Here is a 27131-nt window from a genome sequence, read left to right on the forward strand (position 1 = left end):
TAAACATGATAACCTTATGTTAGACAAGTATAAGGACTTAAGTTTTGGGGATAAGAATTCATTATTTGGTAAAAAATTGTTGAGGAAACTGGAAAGCAGTATGGCAGAAACTGGGCATGGACCAATATCTCACAACATTTACCAAGATAAGGTCAAAATACATACATGATCTAGATATAAAGAGATATTTTACAAGAAAATTAGAAGAACATGGAACATATTATTTATCAGACTTATGGGTAGATGAATAATTTACAATTCAACAAGAGATGGAGAGCAAAGTGGTGTAAAATGGATAATTCTGATTACATTAAATTGAAAAGGGTTTGTACAAATAAAATAAAATTAGCCAAGATTAGAAGGAAAACAGAAAATTTGGGGGAAATGTTTATAGACAGTTTATCAGATAAAGGTCTCCTATCTAAAATATATGAAGAACTGTAAATATATAAATATATGTATATATATTATATTTATAAAAATATAAATCTGTAAGAATATGTCACTCCTCAATTGATAAATGGTCAAAGGATATCAATAGACAGTTTTCCAATGAAGATTTTAAAACAATTTATAGTCATATAAATCATTACTGGTTAGGGAAACACAGATTAAAACAACCTTGGGATGTCATTTCCTTCTTCCTTTTTTGTGGGGCAATGGGGGTTAAGTGACTTGCCCAGGGTCACATAGCTAGTAAGTGTCAAGTGTCTGAGGTCAGATTTGAACTCAGGTCCTCCTGACTCCAGGGCTGGTGCTTTATCCACTGGGCCACCTAGCTGCCCTGGGGATATAATTTTCACCTACTAGATTAGCTAAAATGGTAGGAGAAAGTGAGGATATGAAAAAAGTTGGGTCACTGATTCATTGTTGGTGGAATTGCAAAATGATCCATCCATTTTAGAGAGTAATCTGGAGTTATGCCCAAAGACTTATTTAACCACCTATACCCTAGTAAGTACTATATAAATGCTACCTATTATTTTTGGATGTGTTTTATTATACCTATAGATATACATATTGTCTACTTAATTAGAATATAAATTCATTGAAAAAAGATATTGTTTAGGTTTTGTCATTGTATTTTAACATAGTACCTGGCATTTAGTAGTCATTTAACAAATCCTTTTTGCTAGCTTGGCTGATACTCCACATTGTACCTCTCTAATTTATTTGTAATATAATTTTATTTCTTATATTTGTGAATTATTGCTATATTTATGTCTTATTCTCTTACATGATAAGCAACATGAGGGCAGAAACCATGAATCATCTAGACTTTGTCTCTTCTCCAATAACTAGAACAGAATTCTGCAACCCAAATGTGCTTAATAAACATTTTTAATCCTGTGAGGGTAATGGTGCAGCATTATTATTCTCACTTTATCAATGATATATTTAAAATTCAGAAAAATTAAATGGCCTTTTCATGATTTAATAATTAGTAAGTAGCAGAGTCAAGATGTAAATCTAGGTATTCGGACTCCAAGTGAATATTGGTTCCCTAACACCTGCAGATGAGAGAATTTTGGAAAATGGCAAGAACTTAACTAATACAATGCATAAGTATTATAATCAGGCAGATTAGTGCTTTTATGCTCCTTTCCTATGTAAGGAAACTGAGATACAGCTTAAGGAAGACCCCCTCCCACCCTCCTGCCTAAGGTTACAAATTAATTCCTCAGGAAACTGGAAATCATAAACTTCTGAATTCTAGATCAAAAATGTCCACTAACATTCAGACACCATTCTCTTGACAAGTGGTACCTGTAGGTCTTTTACAATCTAAGAGGATACCCTAACTTTCCATTTAATTTGTTCTATCATTTTCCTCCCAACTCCTCTATAGAAATGCCATTGTTTAAGAAGGTGGCTATGGGACCCATTCTATCTTATTCCCCTCCCCACAATATATTTCCCTTTTACCTAACAGCAATGTGACTTGATTACCATCTCCTCCACAAGATTGTTGTTGTTCATCCTCCATTCTTGAACAGGACCGATGACATCAGGAAGGTAATGTCTTCACTTGCAAGTGAATGATATTTGAGTGACACAGAGCTGTGCAACATCATCAGCCTCATTCTTTCTTCCAGAATCATCAGAGTCCAGTGGCAAAACATAGGCCAGGACAACTGGCAATGGCTCCTGATGCAGTGGGAGACCTTGGGTCTTTTTAAGATACATCTTTTCCAGGTCTCAGTCTGTCTGAGGCAACACCCATTCAGTATTTAAAGGCTAGATTAGATTGGAGGCAAAAGATGGCCTAGTTTGCCTTCACAAAGAATCAGTTTGGGAGGGGAAGAAACTCAGAGTTTCAGGCCAGAAAAAAAAAACCACTTGCTATTTACTCTCACTCTAATCCTTCAAAACCCAAACAATGAGCAAGTGAGGCTTGAACTTAGATCTATTATTGACCAATCAATGAGAGCTAGAGTGATTTGGGTTTAAAGGCATAGTCAAGTTGCTCCATTTAAATCCTAATGGACTTTATTAGAACCTGGTTTTTCAGAGTTATGTTTCAAGAAATCTTAAATGAAAACTACATGAGATAAAAGAGTTAATTGTTGTTCATTTCATTTATGATTTCCAAGAGATGATATCCCAGTGAATGGACTCAGCCTAAGTAGAGCTATTATTGTCATTTTCTGGTTGCAGGCAAATAGTACAAGATAAATATTATGAAGAAAACTACTGTGATAGACTATGTTCAAAGTGGGAATCCAGGGCCTGCAACCAGCAAATGTGTCCCATCAACTGCCTGCTGAGTGACTTTGGACCATGGTCTGAATGTGACCCTTGTGTTAAAAAACAGGTATGTGAAGATGGTGTAGCAAAGATGACTCTCTCAGGGAAGCCAAATCATTGAAAATTATTAAGACAATAAATGATTTAAAAAGGAACAGGATTACAGACTTTGAGAGGAAATGATTTTAAAGGCCATTGAGTCTAACCCCTTGATTTTACAGACAAAGAAACTAAGACCCAGAGAAGTTAGGTGAATTGCTTACATTTGAAACATAAAGATTTAGGTAGTTAAAATAGGAGGTGTAGTAAAAATCTATTATGCTTTTATGAACTAAAAAAAAACCCCAAAACACAAGGATAGCGATCATGGTTTTGAACAAGGCAACAGAAAATATAAATAAAAGAGATAATTAGGGAAGTTATAATATACTTAAAGGTACCATAGGTAATGGCATACTTTTTTTTTTCTTTTTTGCTGGGCAATGAGGGTTAAGTGATTTTCCCAGGGTCATACAACTAGTAAGTGTCAAGTGTCTAAGGCTGGATTTGAACTCAAGTCCTCCTAAATCCAGGGCCAGTGCTTTATCCACTGTGTCACCTAGCTGCCCCCCATAGATAATGAACTAAGCAGTTTTAGAGGAAACATATAAAGAACAATTAACTCCAATAGTATATAGTGTTTACAAAAATAAAAAAGAAGAAATCATTCCAAACTCCCTCTATAATACAAATTTGCTATGCATAAGCCATAGGAGACAAAGCAGAGAAAGAAAACCATAGACCAATGCTCTTAATGAACAGCAACACAAAAATATTTGTTAAATATTTTAAAATAGGTAAATATTTGTTAAATATTTTAAAATACTTAAATGAAATATTAGTAAAGAGGCTATAATAACATGATTAAAAGGTTCTACACTACAATCAGGTTGTATTTATAAAAGTTATACAGGAATGGTTCAATATAAGGAAAATAATAAACATAATAGAATATAATAATAAAAATTACAACTATATAATTATATCAATAGATGCTGCAAAAGCTTTTAACAAAGTCCAATATCCATATATGTTAAGACAAGAACACTAGAGAGCACAGGAATAAATGGATCTTTCCTTAATCTGGTCATTATTAGTATCTAGTTAAAGCCCAGAGTCAATATTCAATTTAATAAGCAAAGACCATAAACCTTTCCAATAAGACCAAGGATTAGGCAAAGGTATCTATTACCACCACTATCATTTGCCATAGTTCAGGAATTTTTAGCTATATCCATACAATGGGGGGAGAACAATAAGTATAGGTAAAGAAGAAATAAGCTACATTCTTTGTAGATGATATGATGACCCATCTAGGAAACCTAAAAAGAGTCAAGTAAAAATCAATTGACACAATAACTTCAGAAAAGTTATAGGATATAAAATATACCCACATAATTCATCAGCATTTTATACTATAATAAAACCCAGCAAGAAGAGATACAGAAATTGCATTTAATATAATTGCAGAATATATAGAATATTTGGGAGTCTTTCATATACATACATACAGGAAATATGTGAAGACTACAAAACATTCTTGACAAAAATGAAGACAGGCTTAAATAAATGAAGAAATACTAATTGCTAATGGGTAAACCTTGCCAATATAATAAAAATGACAATACCTAAGTGTGGCAGTTAGGTGGTATAATGGATAGAGAGCTAGACTTATAATAAAGAAGGATGAGTTCAGAATCCTGCCTCAGACACTTATTAATATGTCACCCTGGCCAAGTTACTTATCCTATCGCAGCCTCGGTTTCCTCATATGTATAATGAGCATGAAAAAAGCACTTACTTCATAATGAAGATCAAATGGCGGTAATAAATTTAAAATGTTTTACAAACCTTAAAGTACTAAGAACAGTCCTAATTAGTGCAACTGATGAATCTGCTGAAGAGTTCCTATGAATTTGAATTCACACTAATTTAATTTATAATTATGTAGACCAGTCATTGGTTACAGCCTAATGTAAATATGCTTTTGAATTCAAACAATGTGACCACTTCTTGGGATTTATTACTCATTCTAATCTAGCAATTATTATTATAATTAATAATAATAACATTTTTTCAGTATCATACCAAAGTATCAAAGGATTACTTTATAGAACTATAAAAATGGTAATGAAATTCATCTGAAGTTTAGTCAATTCAATAGACATTCATTAAGGACCTACTATGTTCCAGGCACTATGCAAAGTGCTAGAGTTGCAAAGAAAGGCAAAAAATAGTCCCTCTTAAGAAGCTCACTGTCTAACAGAAGAGACAACAAGAAAAACTATGTACAATCAAGATATATACAGTATAAATCCGAGATAATCCACAAAGGGGAAACCCTAACATTCAGAGGGACTAAGAAAAATCTTCTTGCAGAAGGTGGGATTTTAACTTTGATCTGAAGGAAGATAGTAGGAACAAAAGATCAATCTCAAGGAAAAGAATGATTTTTAAAAGGGGGAGGGGGGAGAGAAAGGAAAGGAAGCCTAGCAGTGTAAGTTATTAAACCATACTACAAAATAGCAATCATCAAAACCATAGACCTAGATTGCCACAGAATACAGAGAATCGGGTCCTACATCTTGATAAAATGCTAATCACATGTAATTATGGATTGTGCTTGGATACTAATACTATAAGTAAAACTTAATATTTAAACCCATTTTAACAGGTAGCAGGGAAAGAATTACAGCCAATATTGTTCATTGTGTATCATGCAAACAACCATGACAAAGAAATAAGAAGAGTCACCTCTGTCCAAGTCATGATGAAAACATATTTTTGTAGAACTTTAAGGTTTGCAAAGGAAGACTGCCATGACTTAATGAAAAGAAAAAGCTCTGGCTTCAGTATCAGGAAGATTTGAACTTAAGTTCTACCTTTGACATATTAGCTATGTGACCATGATGTCTCAGTCCCCCCATTATCCTCCACACAATTGTAGGACTATAAATTGGTCAGAGACAGAGACAGAGACAGAGACAGAGGCAGAGGAGGGAGAGAGAGAGAGAGAGAGAGAGAGAGAGAGAGAGAGAGAGAGAGAGAGGGAGGGAGGGAGGGAGGGGGGAGGGAGGGAGGGAGGAGGAGGAGGAGGAGGAGGAGGAGGAGGAGGAGGAGAAGAAGAAGAAGAAGAAGAAGAAGAAGAAGAAGAAGAAGAAGAAGAAGAAGAAGAAGAAGAAGAAGAAGAAGAAGAAGAAGAGGGGGTAAATACTCTATGATAAATACTCAGGATACAAATATAAGATATGATCTCTGCCCTCAAAGGGCTTACCTTCTAATGGAAAAAGAACATAAACACATAAAGAAATAAAGAGGTGCTAGAGAAAGAAAGGGGAAGGAAAATATCTTCAGAGAAGCCTAATGAGGAGATTGCAGTGAGTTTCCCAGAGTCCTGGGACCTGGAAAGATAGGGCAAGGTATACGTATACCTATCAGAGTAGGAGTAGGCAGTGCTAAAGGTCAAGTTTCTGGAGGGGTAGAGATGGTCTGAAAGTAGGTGGGTGTCAGAGGAGATGACTTGATGGAAGAATTCCCTATGCAGGTGAAATCACAAATCCCCCAGTTCTGAAAGAAAAGCAAAGAAGAATGGGGGACTCTGGCTCTTGCTTTCCAAACCAAACAAGTCTGCAAAACACTTTTCTTACAACTACCCTATGATGTAGGTGGAGCAGCCATTATTAACCTCCTTTTTCAAATAAAGTTAATGAAGCACAAAGAGTACAAGTGACTCGTCTAGAATCACACTGTTAGTAAAGCGAAAAACTCATTTGGATCCAGATCTCCTGACACCAAGACAATTGTTCTTTTACCAAACCACACTGTCCTTGCTTACTAGATATTCTAAACATCCAACCCCTAATTATTGGAGAGGGAACTAGGTAGCACAGTGGATAGAGCATTGTACCCAGGGTTAGGGGGACCTAAATTCAAATCTAGCTTCAGACACTTATTAGCTATATGACCCTGGGCAATTCATTTAACTTCTGTCTGCCTCAGTGTCCTTATCTGTAAAATGAGGACAATAATAGCATCTACCTCCCGGGATTATTGTGAGGATAAAATGAGATAATAATTATAAAGCACTTAGCATAGTGCCCGGCACATAGTAGGCACTATACAAATACTATCTATTATTGTTATTACTATACCTATTCTGTTCACACTTCTGGTTTTGGTCTTTTCCGGGAGATCAGAGAAGCAAAACAAAGGAAGGGACCAGTGGGTTGACAGTGAGTGACAAGGGCTTAAATTGGGCTGAGAAGCCTTGGTGGGAATAAGAAAACTGATGACCAGCTCTCCTTCAATACCAGAAAGTCACTCAGTTTGTTTACATTTCAAGATTTTAAGATTTGCTGAGCTGAAAGCTGACTTGAGCTAGGTCATTGATCTTAATGGACCCTGACCAAATTGGATATATTATAGTAAGCATGCCCCAGAATTGTGTAGTTGCTCCTTCACTTTTCTTTAAATTTACTTTTCCAGGTAGACAGTATGACATGGGGAGAATACTTATATAGTTTTCTCCTCTGCCTTTCTTCCAAAGAACTATTAAATCCTTTTCACATTTATAACCTCACAGTATTCACAAGATAGGGAAAATCTAGTGTTGTCTTGCTCAGTAAATATTTACAATTTGTTGTGATATATAATAAAAGGACTTTAGAGTTGAAAGGAATCTTAAGAGATACAATTCTTTCATTTTGCAGATTAGTAAACTGAGGCGTTAAGATATTTGAGGACTTGCCCCAGGTGACACAGCTAGTTAGTGGCAGAGCCTAGATTGGACTCACAGCTTTACAAGGCAGGGAGGGACCTAAGAGTTCATCTACTCCAACTCCCTCATTTTATCAATGAGAAAACTGAGTCACAGAGAGGGCAAGTGACTTATTCATAGTCATACAACTAGTACGTAGCAAAGGTAAGGCAGGAACCCCAGCTTTCTGACTTCACATTCAGTGCTCTTCTTCTTTTCAGTGACTTTCTGTGGATACTGTCTCCATGGATGCCATGAAATCATAACAGAAATGAAGTTAAAACAAGCTTATTAGTTATCAAGGGGACTCAGCTGTCCCAGAGATCATTTCATTATGCTTTTTCCTCACGAAGTTATCATTACCATTTTAACTGATGGAGAAACTGAGTCACACTAAGAAAATGGTTTTCCTAAAGCCCTGTTGTCTTTGACCTAACCAGGATTAAGAGTTCAAGTGTCTAGACTAATAAATACAAGAATCCTCTGAGATCATACTGCCCCTGGGAGCAAGTAACACAGTATTTTGGCAGCAATAAACAGTCCCCCTTTCTTCTCTGCTTCCCTTTCAGTTTCGAGTGAGATCCCTCTTGCGTCCCTCACAGTTTGGGGGACAGCCATGTACCGAGCAGCTGGTGGCATCCCAAAAATGCTATCCAACAAAATTGTGCAACATAGAAGATGTTGATTGCAAGAATAAATTTAAGTGTGACAGTGGTATGTACTTTTTTTTTTCCTGGGTGTCATCTCTAGCTTCACGAAATAGACCTAGTAAAAACCATTCCAGTTTACTTCTTATAAATGCTATTTGTCAGCAGTCTTCACAACATTTGAAATTTTTTTTTAAATGACAACAAAAAATATTTCCACAGTAATATTCTACTGATTACCAAGGTGTTCACGTGTTAAATGGAAGTTTCAAGGTAATAATCATCTTGCTCAGGCTACCTGATTCTTTTACTAATCATGCTTCAGAGCAAATCACTTCTTGTGATATTGCCCAATGAGGCAGACCAAGGGAAAGGAGGAGGAAGAAGACAAGATTGATATAAAAGAAGGGCTCCTATTTATAGCCTCACATCTGGGTAATCAGAGATAAGGAGATAGATGAGAGAAAAACCATCAGATTACTGGAGTTATTTGAAAAGTTTCTAAGTTTTAAAAAAACACTTCAGGTGCATAAGAATGCTAAATATGAGGTGTTCTAAAAAGCAACATGACTGATTTTCTTGTGTGACTTATAAACTGACTATGAAAGCAATTAGAAAAAAAATCTAGAAATGACTTCTGCAATGAACTTGCCATTAGAATAAATATCTGACTTCCCAAGGTGACTATTTTGAAGAAAAAATGTTCATTTGATAAATAAATTGTTTGTTGTTTTGGTGGGGAACATGGGTCTGAAACTGATTTAATTGGTTTAGAGAATACTTAGTGTAGAAACTCCCTCTACAGATGTGGATCTATCATTTCTCTTTAATTTATAATTTTACAAAGTCCCCTGAGGCCCTGAGAGGTTAATTGACTTGCCTGTGATCACACAACTAGTGTTAGCAGCACAGTAGATATGGTGCTGGGCCTGGATTAGGAAAATCTGAGTGCAAATCTGATGTCAGACACACTTACTAACTGTATGATCCTGGGCAAATCACTTACCTTCTCCTTCCTTCCTGAGAATCCTCCACACCATAAACCTTCTCCACATCCTAGTATGTTCATTCATTCATATATATTATATCATATATTATATATACCATATATTATATCATTCACATACACACACATATTTATTTATTTATTTATTTATTTATTTGTTTGTTTGTTTGTTTGTTTGTTTGTTTATTTATTTATTCCTTAATCACACATATCTCTTTCTCTAGGGGATAATTCTAAAATAGTAATCAATTTAATGTATCCCTCTAGTAATTTTAAGTTTATGTTGGAATTCAGGCTGGTAAAATCTATTTCCTTTCTGGATGTCCAGGGGAACCATTGAAGAGTAAAAATTAAACTGTAACTATCCTCCAATCAACCCCTACTCTACTAAAAAAAAACCAAATTTTGTTTAGAATATAATTGTGGATTTGATTACCAGTTAGAATAAATATTCTAGGTCCCTTACCCACCATCTTGACCCTCTCCATTCCTTGCTGTCAGACGAGCTTTGTCAGCCTTTGCAGGTAGCCAGCCTTATTTCATTCTATATTCACAAAATTAAGGTGTTGGACCTGAGGTTTGGGGATATATATATCCATATAAATATTGAAATATCTATCTATCTATCTATCTATCTATCTATCTATCTATCTATCTATCTATCTATCTATCTATCTATCTATCTAGGCTACCTGATTCTTTTACTAATCATGTTTCAGAGCAAATCACTTCTTGTGATATTGCCCAATGAGGCAGACCAAGGGAAAGGAGGAGGAAGAAGACAAGATTGATATAAAAGAAGGGCTCCTATTTATAGGCTTACATCTGGGTAATCAGAGATAAGGAGGTAGATGAGAGAAAAATCATCAGATTACTGGAGTTATTATGTACATGTCTATATGTATGTATCCTTCTACCTAAATAGAGAGGGGGAGAGTAGAATATATATCCTAGTCTTCCCTTCTTCCAAAGAACTACAAAGCCTTTTTTCACAAGATAGGGAAAGGCTAGTGTTATCTTGCATAATGCTGTATTTATTTGGTGAGCTCAATAAATATTTATGATTTATTCTGTTGTAAAATCAAAGGACTAGGGGCAGCTAGATGGTGCAGTGTATAAAGCACTGGCCCTGGATTCAGGAGAACCTGAGTTCAAATACAGTCACAGATACTTGACACTCACTAGCTGTGTGACCCTGGGCAAGTCACTTAACCCCCATTGCCCCACAAAAAACAAACAATTCAAAGGACTATATATACATATATATATATATGTATATATGTACATACACATATACATATATACACACATGCACACACACATCCATTGTCTGTATAGATAAAGTCAAATAGTAAGTGGCCAAAAATTTGGCTATTGTGCTACACTTTAGACCATCCTGACATTCTTAGAATAACTATGCTGTTAATTATAATCTTATGCCAAACCATATTATAGAGCTATAACTAGGTGAGAGAAATTAAGGCTTTGTCCCAGGGCACTGAAATTTAAAAGTAGAAATAATTGACTAGTTAAAAAAAATTAGTTAAAATAAGAAGTTTCTAGATGTTCCCTATCCCCCTGCAAAAAAAGCTAGATGACAGCATCCTGTGTAATTTCTTCTTCAAAAATTTCCCCACTAGTGGCCTTACAGTATCCCAGGGTCTCTACACACAGAGTTTAGCATCCCATGGTCCAAGACCATAGAACTAGATTTAGAGCTAGAAGGGACTTTACAGGTCATTGAGTTCAACCTCTTCATTTTACAGATGGAGAAACTAAGATCCATAGAGGTTAAGTGACTTTCCCAGGGTCACACAGCTAGTAAGTGTCTAAGGAAAGATTGAAACTCAAATCTTCCTTGACTGCATGCCTATCTATCTGCCTCAAGATCTATTCCTGTCTCTCTTCCCTAACTGCTACCCTGTTGCTCCACTGGTTTTGTCTTTTTTTTTTTTTTGGTAGGGCAATGAGGGTTAAGTGACTTGCCCAGGGTAACACAGCTAGTAAGTGTCAAGTGTCTGAGGCTAGATTTGAACTCAGATACTCCTGAATCCAGGACCGGTGCTTTATCCACTGCACCACCTAGCTGCCTCCTGGTTTTGTTTTGTTTTGTTTTGTTTTGTTTTGTTTTTTGTTTGTTTGTTTGTGGGGCAATGGGGGTTAAGTGACTTGCCCAGGGTCACACAGCTAGTAAGTGTCAAGTGTCTGAGGCCGGATTTGAACTCAGGTACTCCTGAATCCAGGGCCGGTGCTTTATCCACTGTGCTATCTAGCTGCCCCTCCTGGTTTTGTTTTAATAAGCTGATTTCAGGCCATTACTCCTTTTGCCTGACCCAGCATGTACTCCTAACCCTACCCCAGCTCTGGATACCAGAAGTGCCTGAGGCTCTGACAAAACCCATCCACAGCTGGACAACTGTGGGTATTTATGATTAAGGTGCTCTAGTGAAAAGAGAGTAAAAAAAGATCCATTTTAAATGAAGACAGACTCAGGGCCATGTATAAATAAATGTGTGAGAAACATTCACTTCATTCTGGAAAGGTAAAGAATGAAAGAAATTTGCCTCAAATCTATGAAATGCATAAAAGAGGAAGATAACAAGGATATAGAATAAGAAACTGATCACTTAATCTTAGAATAGTAGAAACAGAAAACAGGTTTTTTTTTTAAGATTAAAAAGGAGATTGTTTTAGGACAAAAGGCAAGGAAGTTTAAGGCAACATGTTGTAGTGAATACAGAGTTGTCCAAGGATCAGGAAGATCTGGGTTCAAGGAGATCAGGAAGATCTGGGTTCAAGTCCCTCCACAGATGTAAATTGGCTCTCTGACCCTGGACAAGTCATTTAACCCCTTAGTCTTTCCAGATAACTCAATAATACTGTGAGTTATAGAGCAAGTGGCATTCAGCTTGGCTATTGAGGAGTTTCCTTACTAAGTGTTCCTTATATCAATGAAATCATAGACCCAATTAAAAAAAAGTACTTCTTGACATAGGAAATAATAAACAAATGAAATGTATCATCAGAAGCAGCTAGGTGGTACAGTGGAGAGAGCACTGGGCCTGAAGTCAGGAAGCCCTGAGTTCAAATCTCACCTCAGACACTTACTAGTTTTGTGACCCTGAGCAAGTCACTTAACTTCTGCTGCCTCAGTTCCCTCAACTATAATATGAGGATGATACTTACCTTCCAGAGCTGTTATATCAAATGTGATATTTATAAAGTACCTGGCACAAAGTAGGTGCTTAATAAAGGTTGTCTCCTCCATCATCTCAAGAGATTATTCAGACTAATGATATAAACAGGTCCACAAATGTTTTAACATACCTTCATCAACAAGTCCGTAATGAGTTAGTATGACAAAGTTAGGTGTTTTTTACATCACCCAGTTTCTTGATGAAAATTCTTAAAGGTCATATGTCTGCTGTAAGGTGGGAGACAGAATACTTGGCTATGGAGACCATTTGTGTGGTTGGTGGTCATTTTTCTTTTTCCCATGAATACTATTTGTTGTTCAGTTGTACCCAAGATTCTCCTACTCTGCATGATTTTTCCTGACATTTTTCCCCAGAATAAATCCTCTCCAAATCTACTCTTTTCATCCTTAACTTTGAATTAACCTTAATAAAAACCATAGAACCCTATAGAATTAGCTGTTAGGTAGAACCTAAGCTACTCAACAGATGGAATTTCTTGTATTTTTATGAGGACTCTGAAATCTTAGTCTTATTTCCTATAAGACAGAATTGGTAATGACTCTATCCAAAACATTTAGTTCATACCTCTGCTGGATAATTCATTTATATAACACCTAAATGTTCAAAATACACATCACAACATCCTTATGATTAATATTAAGGGCAGCTTCAGGAGGCTCAGTGGATAGGGTGCTGATCCTGGAGTCAGGAGGACATGAGTTCAAATACTGCCACAGATATTTGGAAGCTGTGTAATCCTAGGCAAATCACTTAAAAAAATTTTTGCCTCCGTTTGCTCATCTGTAAAGTAGGGATACAATAGTACCTATTGTTGTGAGGACCAAATGGGCCAATCATTGTAAAGTCCTTAGCATAGTTCCTGGCACAAAGCATGCTCTATATAAATATTAGTTACTAGCTATTATGAAATGTTATCTTCATTTTGTAACTGAGGAAAGTGAAGTCTAAAGAATTGAAGATACTTGCCTATAGTCACAGAGTTAATAATTGCTAGGATGCCAAGGCCAATGAGTAGTGAACCATGATTCATCTCTATTTTGATAGAATCATAATCATGTTCTTTTTCTTGCTAAGAGAGTGAGGGTTCTATGCCAAATTGACAAGAACCATGTTAAAACTTTAAAAAAATAAAAAAGGTTTTTCAATCTTTTAGATATCTAACTTCTACAACAAAATATTGTCTGTTTGTTTTTCTCTGTGTGTGTGTGTAGGGAGAATTATCCTGACTTGAGATTTTCTAACTATACTAACATCTCATTGTGTTGAAATTCCCTTAAGCTATGCAGGCCAGCACTTCTTTTATAATTTACAGCTTTATACATGAAGTCATTACTAGTGGAAGATGGCAAAGGCCTTGAACCAGGCACCAGCATCTGAGAGGACAGAATTGTTGCTAGCAGAAGTTGAAGAATTACGGGGAAGGGAGAGAGAGCTGTCCTCTTTCCCCCAGAATTACATCTCTGTCCCGGTAGCCTTCCTTTCTACTTTCAATTCCAGCTGAGTCATAGACCAAACTTTCTGGAAGAACACTTCCAACTGCCCTCATGTGACTTTGTGCCATGTGATGGAGCCCTGCCTAGAACATTACCTGGGACACTAAGAGATTAAGTGACTTGCCCATGGTCATGGTTGTATTTGTCAGAGACAAAATTTAATCCCACATCCTCTAGAACTCAAGGTTAGTTCCCTATCTACTATGCCATGCTTACTCTTATTGCAAAACAACAGAAATTTTGTTGTTTAAAACAAAGCAAAAAGCCTTTAAATGTGTCTTGGGAGCTGTTTAAATCAGCAAAATATCTTATAACCTATATAGGTACAGTGCCGTTAAATGAAAAGTAATCTTCAAATGATAATATCAATGCCTTGCAAGAGTTTGAGTAATCCAAGAAAGCCTAACTATGTTGAATGCTTTAGAAAGTTTTAAAATGAGAAATGAAATATACTTCCAAAAAAATTCTCAGTTAAAAAAGACCATTTCATCAGAATTTTCTAATCATTGAAGTTAATTAAGATATTATTACATATTCCTGGTAAGAAGATCATTTCCGTTATTTGAATGATTAGTCAGTTCTACGGAGGAAGCCAAATATTTTCTTCTATGACATATAAATTTCCCAGGATTTCATGGCCTTGTTTTATGTCCAACACATAACTTTAACTACAGTTAATATTAATCACTTACATAAAGTGACAACTCCTGTTCACCCTAGAATTCAGGAATTTTGACATATTTTCAACAATTTAAATGTCAATCTACAATTATCCCTACCAACAATTCCTCTGTACTCCTTATCTAGTGGTCATAAATAAGAGCTTCATCTCCCATTGTTCTATGAAAAACAACAAGAATAATTCAGTGCACTCTATTCTGTCATTCAGGAATACAATAGAGTAGATGTGTTTCCCCCCTCTAAGAAAGTCACATTTGTTCCATTGTTCAATACAATGAGAGTATTGTAAGATTCATTGTCCTTTCTAACAAAGTAAAATAAATATTTAGATTAGTACTTCAGATGTCTATTGGTCCCTTAAGAAAAAGGGGAAAAAATCAGTTTTTCATTTTTCTTCCCATTTCTAGAAATTCTTATATCTGTTTATCAAGCTAGTAGGACATTCCCCATACTTTGCCTTGAAATTGGGGGTATTTATAGCCTAAATTATAAAAAGGCTTTTTTTTAATTCCTAAATTATTTTGTCCCATGATACTTTTCTTTTCCTCAAAACAGGTCGATGTATTGCCAGGAACTTGTTATGCAATGGAGAAAATGACTGTGGAGACAACTCAGATGAAAAGGATTGTGACAGAAAGAAAAAAGTGTGTAATAGGGTGTATCAGCCTATCCCAAGCGTGCAGATAATGGGAAATGGGTATGTAACTTAAATTTTTTTTATCATTTTTGTAGAGAGGAAATCACAAAAGTATGGAACCAGAAGAGGAAATGAGGCAATCGTTTGTTGAAACACCTCCCACCTTAATTCCCACCATCTCCCTTCACATTGTCATTTGGTATCCCTGACCACAATACCTTTGCAGTCATACATATGAACGCTAGAGATGTTAGAGCTAGATGGTCTCCCAGGCCAACCCCCTCATTTCTAGATGAGCATATAAGCACCATTTATAGTGACCAGGCCCTCATCTCAGTCCTGCTAAGGAGGAATATCCAGAGGAAAGGAAATCCTTCCTCCAGTCTTGGGATAGTGCATAGGCCATAATGATGTCATTGCAGTTTGCTATTACGAAGTATAGCAGCAGTCATACACCAGATTCTAAGTATATTTATCTGTTCCAGTATGGTCAAAAAGCAGTCAGAAAGAGAATATATTAAGGTGTTAAAGTGAGCAGACATCTGATAGATTATTTAATCCAATTATCTCCATTTACCATGAAGAAACTAAGAACTATATAGAGGTGATGAAGTGGGATGTTTAGACTTAGTCCAAATGATGTGATAGCCAACTTTGAATACTTGAAGAAAAGGGTTTAGAAGGGCTTCATTTGGCCCCAAATTGAGGCAGAACCAGGAGAAATGTATAGAAATTATAGAAGTTAACTTATGCTGGATATAATTTCAGCATTGTGCTGGAACCAGCTCATAAGGGTTTCTAAGTCCCTTGTTAAATATTCAATGCAAGCATTTACACCTTGGAAATGTATTCTTTAGTTGATTATCTAGATTTAAGAAAGAAATGGAAAAATGTTAATAATGTAAATTAAATTTTAAAGTGCATTGAGGGTTTGGAGAGCTGGTTGTTAAACATTTACCAGCATGCCCCTGGATATGAGAGAATTTTTTTATGATCTTAGCTTCCTAAAAATGGAATGGGCTGTCTTTAGTAATACGCCATTATTTAATGTCTGCAAGCAGATGTTTTATGCACATTTGATCAGATTTTTTTCTCCAACATATCTCATACTAAAGGACTGCCAGGGTACTTTCTAATGAAGATTCTCAGTGGTGACTTGCCCAAGGTCACACAGTGAGTTAATCTAGAAACTTGGACAAAAGCCCAGGGCTCCTCACTTGCAGTACAGAACTTGTGATTCATAATTGGGAAGATAAGAAATAAGGGTTATCTAGAATAAGTAGAATGATGATGGAATGATCAAGTCAAAGGAAGAGAAATTCATGGAATTCCTTTAATAGGACAATATCAATGCAGCCCCTTTACCTCTTGAGCTATTGTGAAATAAGGCCAACAGTTCACTGCTGGCTTAGATTGGGATACACTAGGGAATAGGGTGTGTTTAACTTCTAGAGATGAATAGGACAAAAACCTTAAGATAAAGAAGGAACAGAGAAACAAATGTTGGATGATTCATTCTTGTTTGCTTTAAATTAATATATATTTATTTACACAATTATATATATATAATTATATATATATATATATAATTATCTAACATGATCTTCACAATGACTCTAAGAGGTCGAAGGTGTATATTGAAGTGAGGAAACAGGTACAAATAAGATTAGTGACTTACCCATAGAAACATAGCTTACAAATGTCAAAGTTTGAAGTGGAACACAGTTCTTTAGACTCAGCCCAAGGCTCTTTTGACTATGCCATTTGCCTTGTCATTTCACCCCTCTCTGTAATCACCAAAGGAATAAAAGGAATAATCATTTACTGAGAGTGTACTATGTGCTAGGCACTGTGATAAATGCTTTACAATTATTCTCATTTAATCTTCATAACAACCATTTTTAGTAGGTGCTATTGTGATTGGGAATCTGAGGCAGGCAGAGATTAAATGACTTGTCCAGGGTCATACAGCTAGTAAGTGTCTGAGGCAGGATTTGAACTCAGGTCCTCCTAACTCAAAGTCTAGGGTTCACTAACTTCATTTCAAAGTCCAAGAAAAGAGCCAGAATATCTATATACAAATGCCTACAGTTTAGGCATCAAGCATGAGGAACTAGAGGTATTATTTTGCAAGGAGGCAAATTTGGCCTCATAGACACCATTAAGACATCACAGGCTATAATCCATGACTGAATCATTGACTGTAGATAAGTATGCCTTATTGAAAAGAAAAAGGATAGATGGAGGTTGCGGTATTATAGTAATAGTTAACATTCATATAGCACTTTAAAGTTTGAAGATTGCTTTACATTCATTATCTGACTTGATCCTTTCAGTAATCTTGTGAGGTAGGTGCTATAATTTTCTCCATGATACAGATTTTTAAAATGGGGCTGAGGGAGATTAAAAAAACTTGTCCAAAAGCATACAGCTATTTAGTGTCTAAAGCAAGACTTTAACTCAACTATTCTTGACTATAATTCCAGCTTTATATTCACTATTCTTCCTAGAAGACTTTAATGTATATTCATCTGGGAAAATCTAGGAACAAGAGGAGGAAAGTATAATGGAAAGTATTTAGGTTAAAATCAGTAAAGAGAAAAACAGCAGTTATTTTGTCATTGGAGTAGATCACAGATCATCTCTAGAGAAAGAAGAAATAGATGAAGAATTTGGGGGAATTAGATCATAAGTGAGGTACAGAGACATAATGTAATAGTGATAGGGGACTTCAGTTTATATAGACATCTGACTAGTGTTCTCTTTTGCTAAAAACAGTACTTCTAATAACTTCTTGATTTTGTTTAGTAGCATTCTCATCCTTCAAATGGTGGAGGAACTAATGAAGGGAAGTTATATTCTGGATCTGATTCTATTTAATAGGGAGGAACTGGTTGCTGGAATGAAAATGATGGGGATCACTGGGGAGGGAGTAACCAACTCCCTCCTAGAGTTTGTGATAGAGAAAGAGATGAAAACCAGGCATTCATTGTTTGATATCTACCAGAAATTTTTAGGAAATTCAATTTCAAAAAAGAAAAATCAGAGGAAAAATAGGTTGCATCCCACTAACTAAATTTACAGAAGAAATAAGCCCAGACAGGATAAGAGAGAGTCAAGAATGAGAGTCTGAAGTCAGAAAGGGAAGCAATTCTAATGAGAAGTAAAAAAAATACAATTTGTCTGAAGAGTTTAATATGGATGCATAGGGAACTCTCCAGGCAATTTAGCAGGGTTTTTTGTTTGTTTGTTTAGAGAAGTTTGCAAAAGATGGAAGACCAGAATCCTATAAAAAGAGTATCAGGAATACTGAAGGTCATTATGAGCAGAGGCAGTTGAGGGATGATAAGGATAACAAAAAGGGCTTTAAGTTCAATTGGAAGAAAAAGGACACTCAGAAGGAATAGGAACTTTGCTTAGGGTGAATGAGATGCTGATAACTGACAACAGAGTCACAGCAGAAGTGATCAACTATCATCTTACTTCTTTTCTCTATAAAAGAGAATGACCTTTGTTACTAGAAATGACAGAACAAAAATTACTTAAAAGGGCATTTATACCCAAGGTAAGCAAAGAAATATTAAGAGAGTACCTGGATGTCCTTGATAAATTCAAATCACTCACCCTTGATGAATTATATTCTTGGGAACTGGTGAACATGATTGTTGAATTACTGTTAGTGATATATAAAGCATCATAAAAAAATGGGATAAGTGTCATAAAATTGAAGAAGGGTAAATATTGTCCTGATTTTTTTTTAAAAAGGGGGTGGGGGCAGGTAATGGAGTCTACATACTATAGGCCAGTAAACTTGACTTTAATTTCTGGGAAAACCCTAGAATAGATAATTAAGGATAAAGTTGGTTAATATCTAGAAAGGGAAGATGTAATTACAAAGAGTGAGCATTTTCTTTTTTGAAGTTTTTCCTTATTATTCCAATTCTTCTTGTATAACATGACTAATGCAGAAATATGTTTAATGTTTTATATATGTAACCTATGTCAGATTACCCGCTGTCTAGGGGAAGGGGAGGGAGGGGAGGGAGGGATAAAAATTTGAAATTGGAAATCTTATCTAAACAAATGTTGAAAACTTAAATAAATAAATTTTTTTAAAGAGTCAGTATGATTTCATCAAGAAAAGGTCATGCCAAATTAACCTTACTTCCTTCTTTGGCAGGGCTATTAATTGGTAGATGAGTAAAACTATAGCCATGACTATAGTTTACCTAGCTTTTAGCAAAGCTCTTGATAAAATATATTATACTATTCTTTTTTTTTTTCAGGGCAATGAGGGTTAAGTGACTTGCCCAGGGTCGCACAGCTAGTAAGTGTCAAGTGTCTGAGATTGGATTTGAACTCAGATCCTCCTGAATCCAAAGTCAGTGCTTTATCCACTGTGCCACCTAGCTGCCCCATACTATTCTTTTGAAAAACATGGAGAGATATGGATTAGATGATAAAACAACTAGATGAATTCAGAACTGGTTGGATGGCTGAACCCTGAGTAATTATTAGTAGTTCAATGTCAACATGGAAGGTCTCCAATGAAGCACCCCAGGGATCTGTGCTTGGCTCTGTGTGGTTTACTGTTTTTTTATAAGTGGTTTAGATAAATCCATAGAGAGGATGCTTGCCAAACTTTCAGATAACACAAAGCTAGGAGGGATAGCTAATATAATGGTTACAAAAGGATCTTATCAGGCCATAGCACTTAGCTGTATCTGATGAGACAAAATTCAATAGGGATAAATGTAAAGTCTGTATTTGTACACATAAAATCAACTTCTCAAAGATAAGATGGAAGAGGGATGATTATTCTGCAGTTTATATGAAAAAAGATCTGGGGTCTGGAATGGGCTGCAAGGTCAATACCACAGTGTGATGTAGCAGCCAAAGAAAAGCAAATGGGATCTTTCCCAGCATTAAGAGACACATGGCTTCCAGGTATGGGCAGGTCCCGTGGTGCATTCTGCCCTTGCCAGACCTCATCAGGAGAATTGTGGGCAGTTCTGGATGCTATGATTTAAGAAGGATTTGGAGAAACCTGAAAATTTCAGAACAGGACTTCTAGGATGCTAAAAAGACCTTGATATCCATGTCACATAAAGACTGATTGAAGCATGCTTTTCCTGCAGAAGGTTTTATCTGGAAAATATGATAGCTTGTATCACTTATTTCACTGTCAGGTGAAGGATAATAAACTGCCTCTGTTTGTCCCCAGAAGACAGGAACATGGGTCTAGGTTGAAAGAGGAAAGTTTTAGCTCAATGTCAATAAAAAACACATTATGATAAGAATTGTCCAAAATGGGCCTAAAGAACTGAAATTTTCTCCCTCCTTGGAAGTCTTCGAACAAAACTTGGATTGCCATTTGACAGGTATATTATAAGAGGAATTCCCTTCATAAATGAGTTTTCCTGGTGAGGGAAGGAGAGCCCTTTTAACTTTCAAATGCTGTGATTCGGGGAAAATGACAATTGATATGGATCAAGGAGGCCATAGGGGAAGGAGCACTGCCTTTGGAGATATAAGACCTGAGTTCAAATCCTGCCTCTGATATTTATTGCCTGGATGATCTGGGGAAAGCCATTTCAGCAACCTGGACCTCAGTTTTGTCACTTGTAAAAAGAGACACTGGGTGGGTTAAATGGCCTCTGAGGTCCTTTCCAACTCTATGCTTTTCACAGCAGTCATGTGAAGCACTGACAGGGCTCTGCATTTCAAACAAATAAATTCAACCAGTAATTATTAGGTGCCTGCTAGCCACTTGGTATACAAACTCAAAGAAAATGAAACAGCACCTACTTTCACTGAAAGTGTTGGGCACTTCACTGCCACTGTTGGGCAGTTGTGTTAAGGGCCAATCAAATACTCAGAAGGTAAAACCATCTCTCCACCCCTCCACACCCTCAATGGGAGACGTTTGGAAGGAACAAAGTTGAGAATAGCTCTTTAGCAGCGCCAGCTCTCAGATTGCCTCCTGGGGCTCTCATTATTATATTTGGAAGTTGTGAAGGATGTAAATAAAATAAGACTAAAAGTACCTAAGAACATTGAGGATAAAAAATGGCCAGACCATAGTTGGAGAGTTCCATGCTTCTCTGCAGTATCACATGCAGCCCTTGAAGATAACGTGAATGCCAAAAAAGCCAGCATTGAGAACTGCATCAGGGCTGCAATGCAAAGTAGTACTATATTCTGTGAAAGACCCAAAATAGCACCACATTCAAAAGCAGATGAATATTAACATCTGTCAACTCTTCAACAAATTTAACAGCATGTGTCAAAGACACTGAATGGTGGATTCTGGCCAAAACAGTCACCCACAGTTAAGATTCACTTGTGGATGGTAGGTTGATAAGGATTAATATAATGAAGAACTTGAGAGGCAGCATGGAGTGTCAATGAAAAACAATTTAGAGTCAAGAAGACCTGAGTTCCTTTTTCATCTTTGATGCTTACTAGCTGCAGGAACTTGAATGAGCACCTAGTGGATAATATTGGACACGGTTGGATAGAGTCAAGAATCCCGAGTTCAAATTCAGCCTTGGATTCTTCTTAGCTGAGTGACCCTGGGAAATTTAATTCATGTCTGTCTAACTCAGTTTCCCCAACTTTAAAATAGAGATAATAGGGGGCAGCTAGGTGGCGCAGTGGATAAAGCACTGGCCCTGGATTCAGGAGGACCTGAGTTCAAATCTGGCCTCAGACACTTGACACTTACTAGCTGTGTGACCCTGGGCAAGGCACTTAACCCCCATTGCCCAGCAAAAAAAAAAAAATAGAGATAATAATAGTACCTACTTCATAGATTTGTTGTGAAGATCAAATAAGTTGTTTATCAAGTGTTTTGCAAACCTTAAAGCATTATATAAATGTCATTACTTTTTTATCAAAAAGGGGATAATAATACCTACTCCCCAAGATTGTAGTGAGGATCAAACCAGATAATATTTGTAAAGCACTTTGCAAACCTTAAATTTTTACATAAATGCTATTATTATTATTACTTCATTTTGGGGGGACTCAGTTTCCCCTCTGTAAAATGGAAAGCATAACATCTCACAGAGTTATTATGAGGCCCAGTTGAGATAATTTGTATAAAGCTAGTTTCAATCCATAAAGTCAAATACAGTATGTACATGGGGTTTTTTGTTGTTTTCTTTGTTTTGGGGGTTTTTTTATGGGGCAATGAGGTTTAAGTGACTTGCCCAGGGTCATACAGCTAGTAAGTGTCAAGTGTCTGAGGCTGGATTTGAACTCAGGTCCTCCCAAATGCAGGGCTGGTGCTTTATCCACTGCACCACCTAGCTGCCCCACAATATGTACATGTTAACCAAAATAAGCAAATAAATAAAATTAGAATTATGGATTTAGGAGGGACTTCAAAGTCCTTTTAGCCCAACTCCTTGTGAAAAAAAGATGATTAATAATCAATATCTTGGGGAGATTCAAAGCTCTCTCCTCTTCTTCCAAAGTCCAGACTTTAAATTCCATTTTCTTGTAGAACATTAGTGATAATGAGATTGTATTACGTCTCCTCAATCTTAGTCAGACCCCACCCAACCTTACAAGGAATTTAATCTAAAGTGAGGAGGCCCATTGTTCTCTGCTCAGGTTTGGGTAGGATATACATTGTTTGAATTGATAACCTAAAGCTATGGGTGATTTGGCATAGAGATACTTTCCCTATCTAAGAGATACTCAGCTCCTCATTTTAATATAGCCCACCTCCAATCACATTAACCAATTAGATTTGATTGCTATATGATCGAACACCTACTGTTTTGAAAGGAATATAAACTGAGTCTGCCACCATGATGTTCTTTGGTCTGAGAAAGATGGCCAAATGACCATTCTTTTATTAATAACCTGCTGATCTTATTAATAAAATGATTAAATTACCCAGAAACTATGTTTCTCAAACTTTTTAAACATCACATCTCTCATTTTATAGAAAAGGAAAGCAGGAGCCTAGGGATATCAAGTGATTTGCCCTGGGTCACTATGATGGATGTATTATGCATCATAAGTAAGTCCCCTGCATCCAGAGTCAAGAGTTTTTTCCTCTATACCTTAAATGAGGAAGAATGAAAGATGACTACTGCTTTGGAAATATGAGTTATTATGATAGCTTTTCATGCCTTTTCCCTTACTCTCAGCTAAATACATCCAGTTCCTTTAATTTCTTCTCCTGTCACATTGTCTTCAGCCCCCGTGCTGCTCTGGACATGCTCAGATATCCATCATCCCTCCTGTACAAACCCTTCAGCTTTAAAGGATGGGGAGAAATCAGTCAGCATTTCCTCTGGTATCTCTGAGAGGCACAGAGTGGGCCCCATTCAGACCACAGCTCCAGAAATGTGTTCAGTTCAGGGCAAAAGCATAGTCAGGACACTGAGTCCAGAGGAGGGCAAAGGCTATGGTGAATAGACTGAAAACTCATGTTCCATTAAAATGAATAAAGAAACCAGGCTCGTTTAGCTGAGAGAAGGGAAGACTAAGGGAAGATTTGATGGTGGAGTTATGGTGTCATCACACAAAGGATTGCCTTTGGAGTAAAGGACTGGAAGGAAATCCTTTTCTATTGCTGGACAGACAAACAATGTTTGACATCCCTGCAAGACTTTGGGCAGGTCAATTAACTAGTGTCAAGTAGGGTGTGATAATTGTGATTTTAAAAAATGTTTGTTGTAGTTATAAGTGGTAGGACTCCAATATGGAGTCGGTCGGGCTAAGTGGTCCTAATTTCCATAAACATATAAGCAATGACAGCCTGTACTTTACTACTGTCTCAGCTCATGATGACCTTGTGTTAAGTATGTAAATAATCATGGCTCCGGTGTCTCTAATTGCAGTGACTACAATGCCAATGGAGGCAACTAGGTAGTGTAGTGGATTCCTATTTGGAAGCAGGAAGACTCATCTTCCTGAGTTCAAATCTGGCCTCAGACACTCACTAGTTATGTAACCCTGGGTAAGTCATTTAACCCTTTTTGCTGCAATTTCCTCATCTGTAAAATGAGCTAGAGAAGGAAATGGAAAACCACCCCAGTATCTTTGGCAAGAAAACCCCAAATGGGGTCATAAAGAGTCAGAGACAACTGAACAACAACAGTAGAAGAGATAATTAAGGATTAGGAAGGTTAATTGATTTCCCTAGAATCATATAGTTAACAGAATTAGAACCCAAAATTGAGTGTCTGGATTCTAAGGCCAGGGGTCTTTGAGAGGGGGTAAAAGATAGTACATTGGATAAAGTTGCTGGACCTGTATTCAACAAGACCTGAGTTTTAGTCTGGTCTTAGACACATCTTAGCTCTGTGACCCTGGGCAAGACATTTACCCTATTTCTGCCTCAGTTTCCTCATCTAAAAAATGGAAATAATTATAATACCCACTTCCTAGGCTTCCAAAGATAAAATGAGATACTATATGTAAAGCATTAGAAAAGCCATGTAAATTCTATGTATTGTTACTATTTATCATCGTCATCATCATCATTATGCCTCTATAGGTCATCATGAGGAGAACTAGGAGAAAATTACAAGGAGTTTGATTTCAATGCCACATAAGGAAAAATTTCCTAATAATAAAAGATTTCTAAAAGTGAAATGATTACCTCGACAGAGAGTAAGTTCCCCATCCATGAAATGTTCAAATAGAAGCTAGATAGTCACTTGTTTTGGATGTTGGAGGATGTGATCATGCTCCAGGTGGGGGCCGTATTATCAAAGATAGCATGCTGTAAGAGAAAAACAAAACCTTTCAGTGTGAATTCTGAAGACCTGTACTGGAATCTCTAGGATCTCTGCTGTTTATTTGCATGACTTAGAATAAATCACTTTTCTATCAGGACTTCTATTTCCCCATCTGTAAAATGAAAGAATTAGAGCACTGGATTTGCCATAAGAAGACTTGGGTTCAAATCCTTCCTCTACCACATACTACCTATGTGGTTCTGGGCAAGTCACTTCACTTCTCTGTGCCTCAGTTTCCTTACATGTAAAATTGGCATATTGGACTCTGTAGAGGTTCTTTCTAGCCCCAAGTATATTGTTTAAGATCCTAAAACATGACAATCTTTATAATCTATTCTTGTTCTCTAATACTAGGCTGGATTATCTTGTTGCTTATCTTTATAAACTAACTTTGAAGGCTGTATGTGTTTTTCAAGTAATGAAATCTTGACAAATTTTAAATTTATGTTTTATCGTATCTGGAAGAAGTAGGTAAGTAGACTGAAAAGAAGCAAAGTATGACCCAGGAGGGCTATGTTGTGGCTTCCAGCATCCTCACCCCCACCCATCCTCACCTCCTAGACATGGCATCCTGGGGCAGAATAAATAACCCTTCTCTCAAGCATTCTTCATGTGTCAAAAAATATCCAGGGGAGAAAAGGAATAAGGTCTAGATATTGTTTCACAGCTGTTCAATTCCTGGAAATTGCTTCATCCCTAGATTTCACTTTCTGGCTGGAGAGCCCAGGGGAGAAGTCCTTGATAACACTTTCACTGGAGGAAAATGTACGACTGTCAAAAGCAGCAGAACCAGTAACCCTTACCGTATCCCAGCCAATATTGAAAGCATCAACTTTGAGGTACAAATACAATGAGGTCACTCATATCACAGGCACCCTCAATGCCAAAATCTAAGCATCCAGTACACTGTGAAGTGTGGAGGGGAAGTGGTATTTGGTGTCATCATTAGGAAGTCTTAGAGTTGAGAGCATTGAGGACAATTCTCTGGACCAGGCAGTGGGCACAATGTTCACACAGGGAAATGGTTTGATTAACTCAGGCTTCCCAGACATTTTCATCCCTGTTGCAGAACTGATTGTCCCTGAATATTAACTTGGCAATGAAAACAAGTCCAATGCCACAAGCCAGTTGCTCAAGGATTAAGATAAATCAGACAGTCTAATGAACAGCAGGCAACAAACTTCTCCTTTCTATTTTTTTGTTTGCTTTTTTTATGGGAACCTGGCTTTGTAGTAAAATTAAATGGTTTTGTGATAACAATATTGGTTTTCCTGGAGGCAGCTACCTGTTGCAGTAGATTGAACACTAGCCCTGAAGTTAGGATGACCTGAGTTAAAATCTCACATCAGACATTTACTAGCTGTTTGACCCTGGGCAAATCACTTAACCCGAATTGCCTTAAAAACATCTGGAGCCATCTCCAGTCATCCCATATATATTTCCACTGGACCCAGATGGCTCTGGAGGAGAGAGTGAGGCTGGTGACCTTGCACAGCCCTCCCTCACTTAAATCCTATTCAGTGCAAGTCATGACATCACCCTGATGTTGTCATGGTCATCTTTGAGAATTAAGGACAAACAACAAACAACAATTGGTTTTCCCTACCTGGTGATCTAGCACAATGGGCTTAAATGTTTTTGATCATGTGTCCCATTAGCTTTTTAAAAAAAGGTTTTATCAGGAATAGGTATATATTTTTTATTTATGTTCTATGCATGTACTACTATGCTAATAATTAAATACAACATAAAACATGCAGAAATAGACATTTCCAAAGCATGGGATAAAGACAAAATAGTATTTGTTCCTGAAGGTAATGGAAAGCCACTGGAGTCTATTGAGTAGGGGGTTTGACTTAGGCAAGTTTGAGCATTAGTAAAAATCATTTTGGTAGACATTATTTTCTTCATCTGGAAAATAATGGAGTTGGACTCAATGGGTTCTGAGATCCCTCCCAACCCTAAAGGTATGATACTAAGAGAGAAGTAAAGGTTTATGAATAAACCAGTGTTAATTCATTTTGCTATTAATTCAGTTAGACAACTACAGCCACTCAAGCAGATTCAGTAGTTGTGGAGAAGCCAAGGTTTACTGGGATACAACTAGTCCTTTCCAACCATGACAGAGCATATAGAATGTAA

General features: G+C 36.7%; 1 protein-coding gene across 2 annotated transcripts in view; it reads left to right on the top strand.

The window, feature by feature from the left end:
• The window catches only part of C6 (complement C6), a 79673-nt gene that overhangs the window by 11797 nt on the left and 40745 nt on the right, over positions 1-27131 (top strand). For both annotated transcript variants that reach the window (XM_043976189.1, XM_043976190.1), the window contains exons 3-6: positions 2659-2815; positions 8113-8257; positions 15144-15285; positions 25690-25828. In XM_043976189.1, the coding sequence (XP_043832124.1) occupies positions 2659-2815; positions 8113-8257; positions 15144-15285; positions 25690-25828 (583 nt within the window). The remainder of the gene's footprint in view (positions 1-2658; positions 2816-8112; positions 8258-15143; positions 15286-25689; positions 25829-27131) is intronic.

Source organism: Dromiciops gliroides, chromosome 1 (assembly GCF_019393635.1).
Source record: "Dromiciops gliroides isolate mDroGli1 chromosome 1, mDroGli1.pri, whole genome shotgun sequence".
Classification (NCBI taxonomy): Eukaryota; Metazoa; Chordata; class Mammalia; order Microbiotheria; family Microbiotheriidae; genus Dromiciops; species Dromiciops gliroides.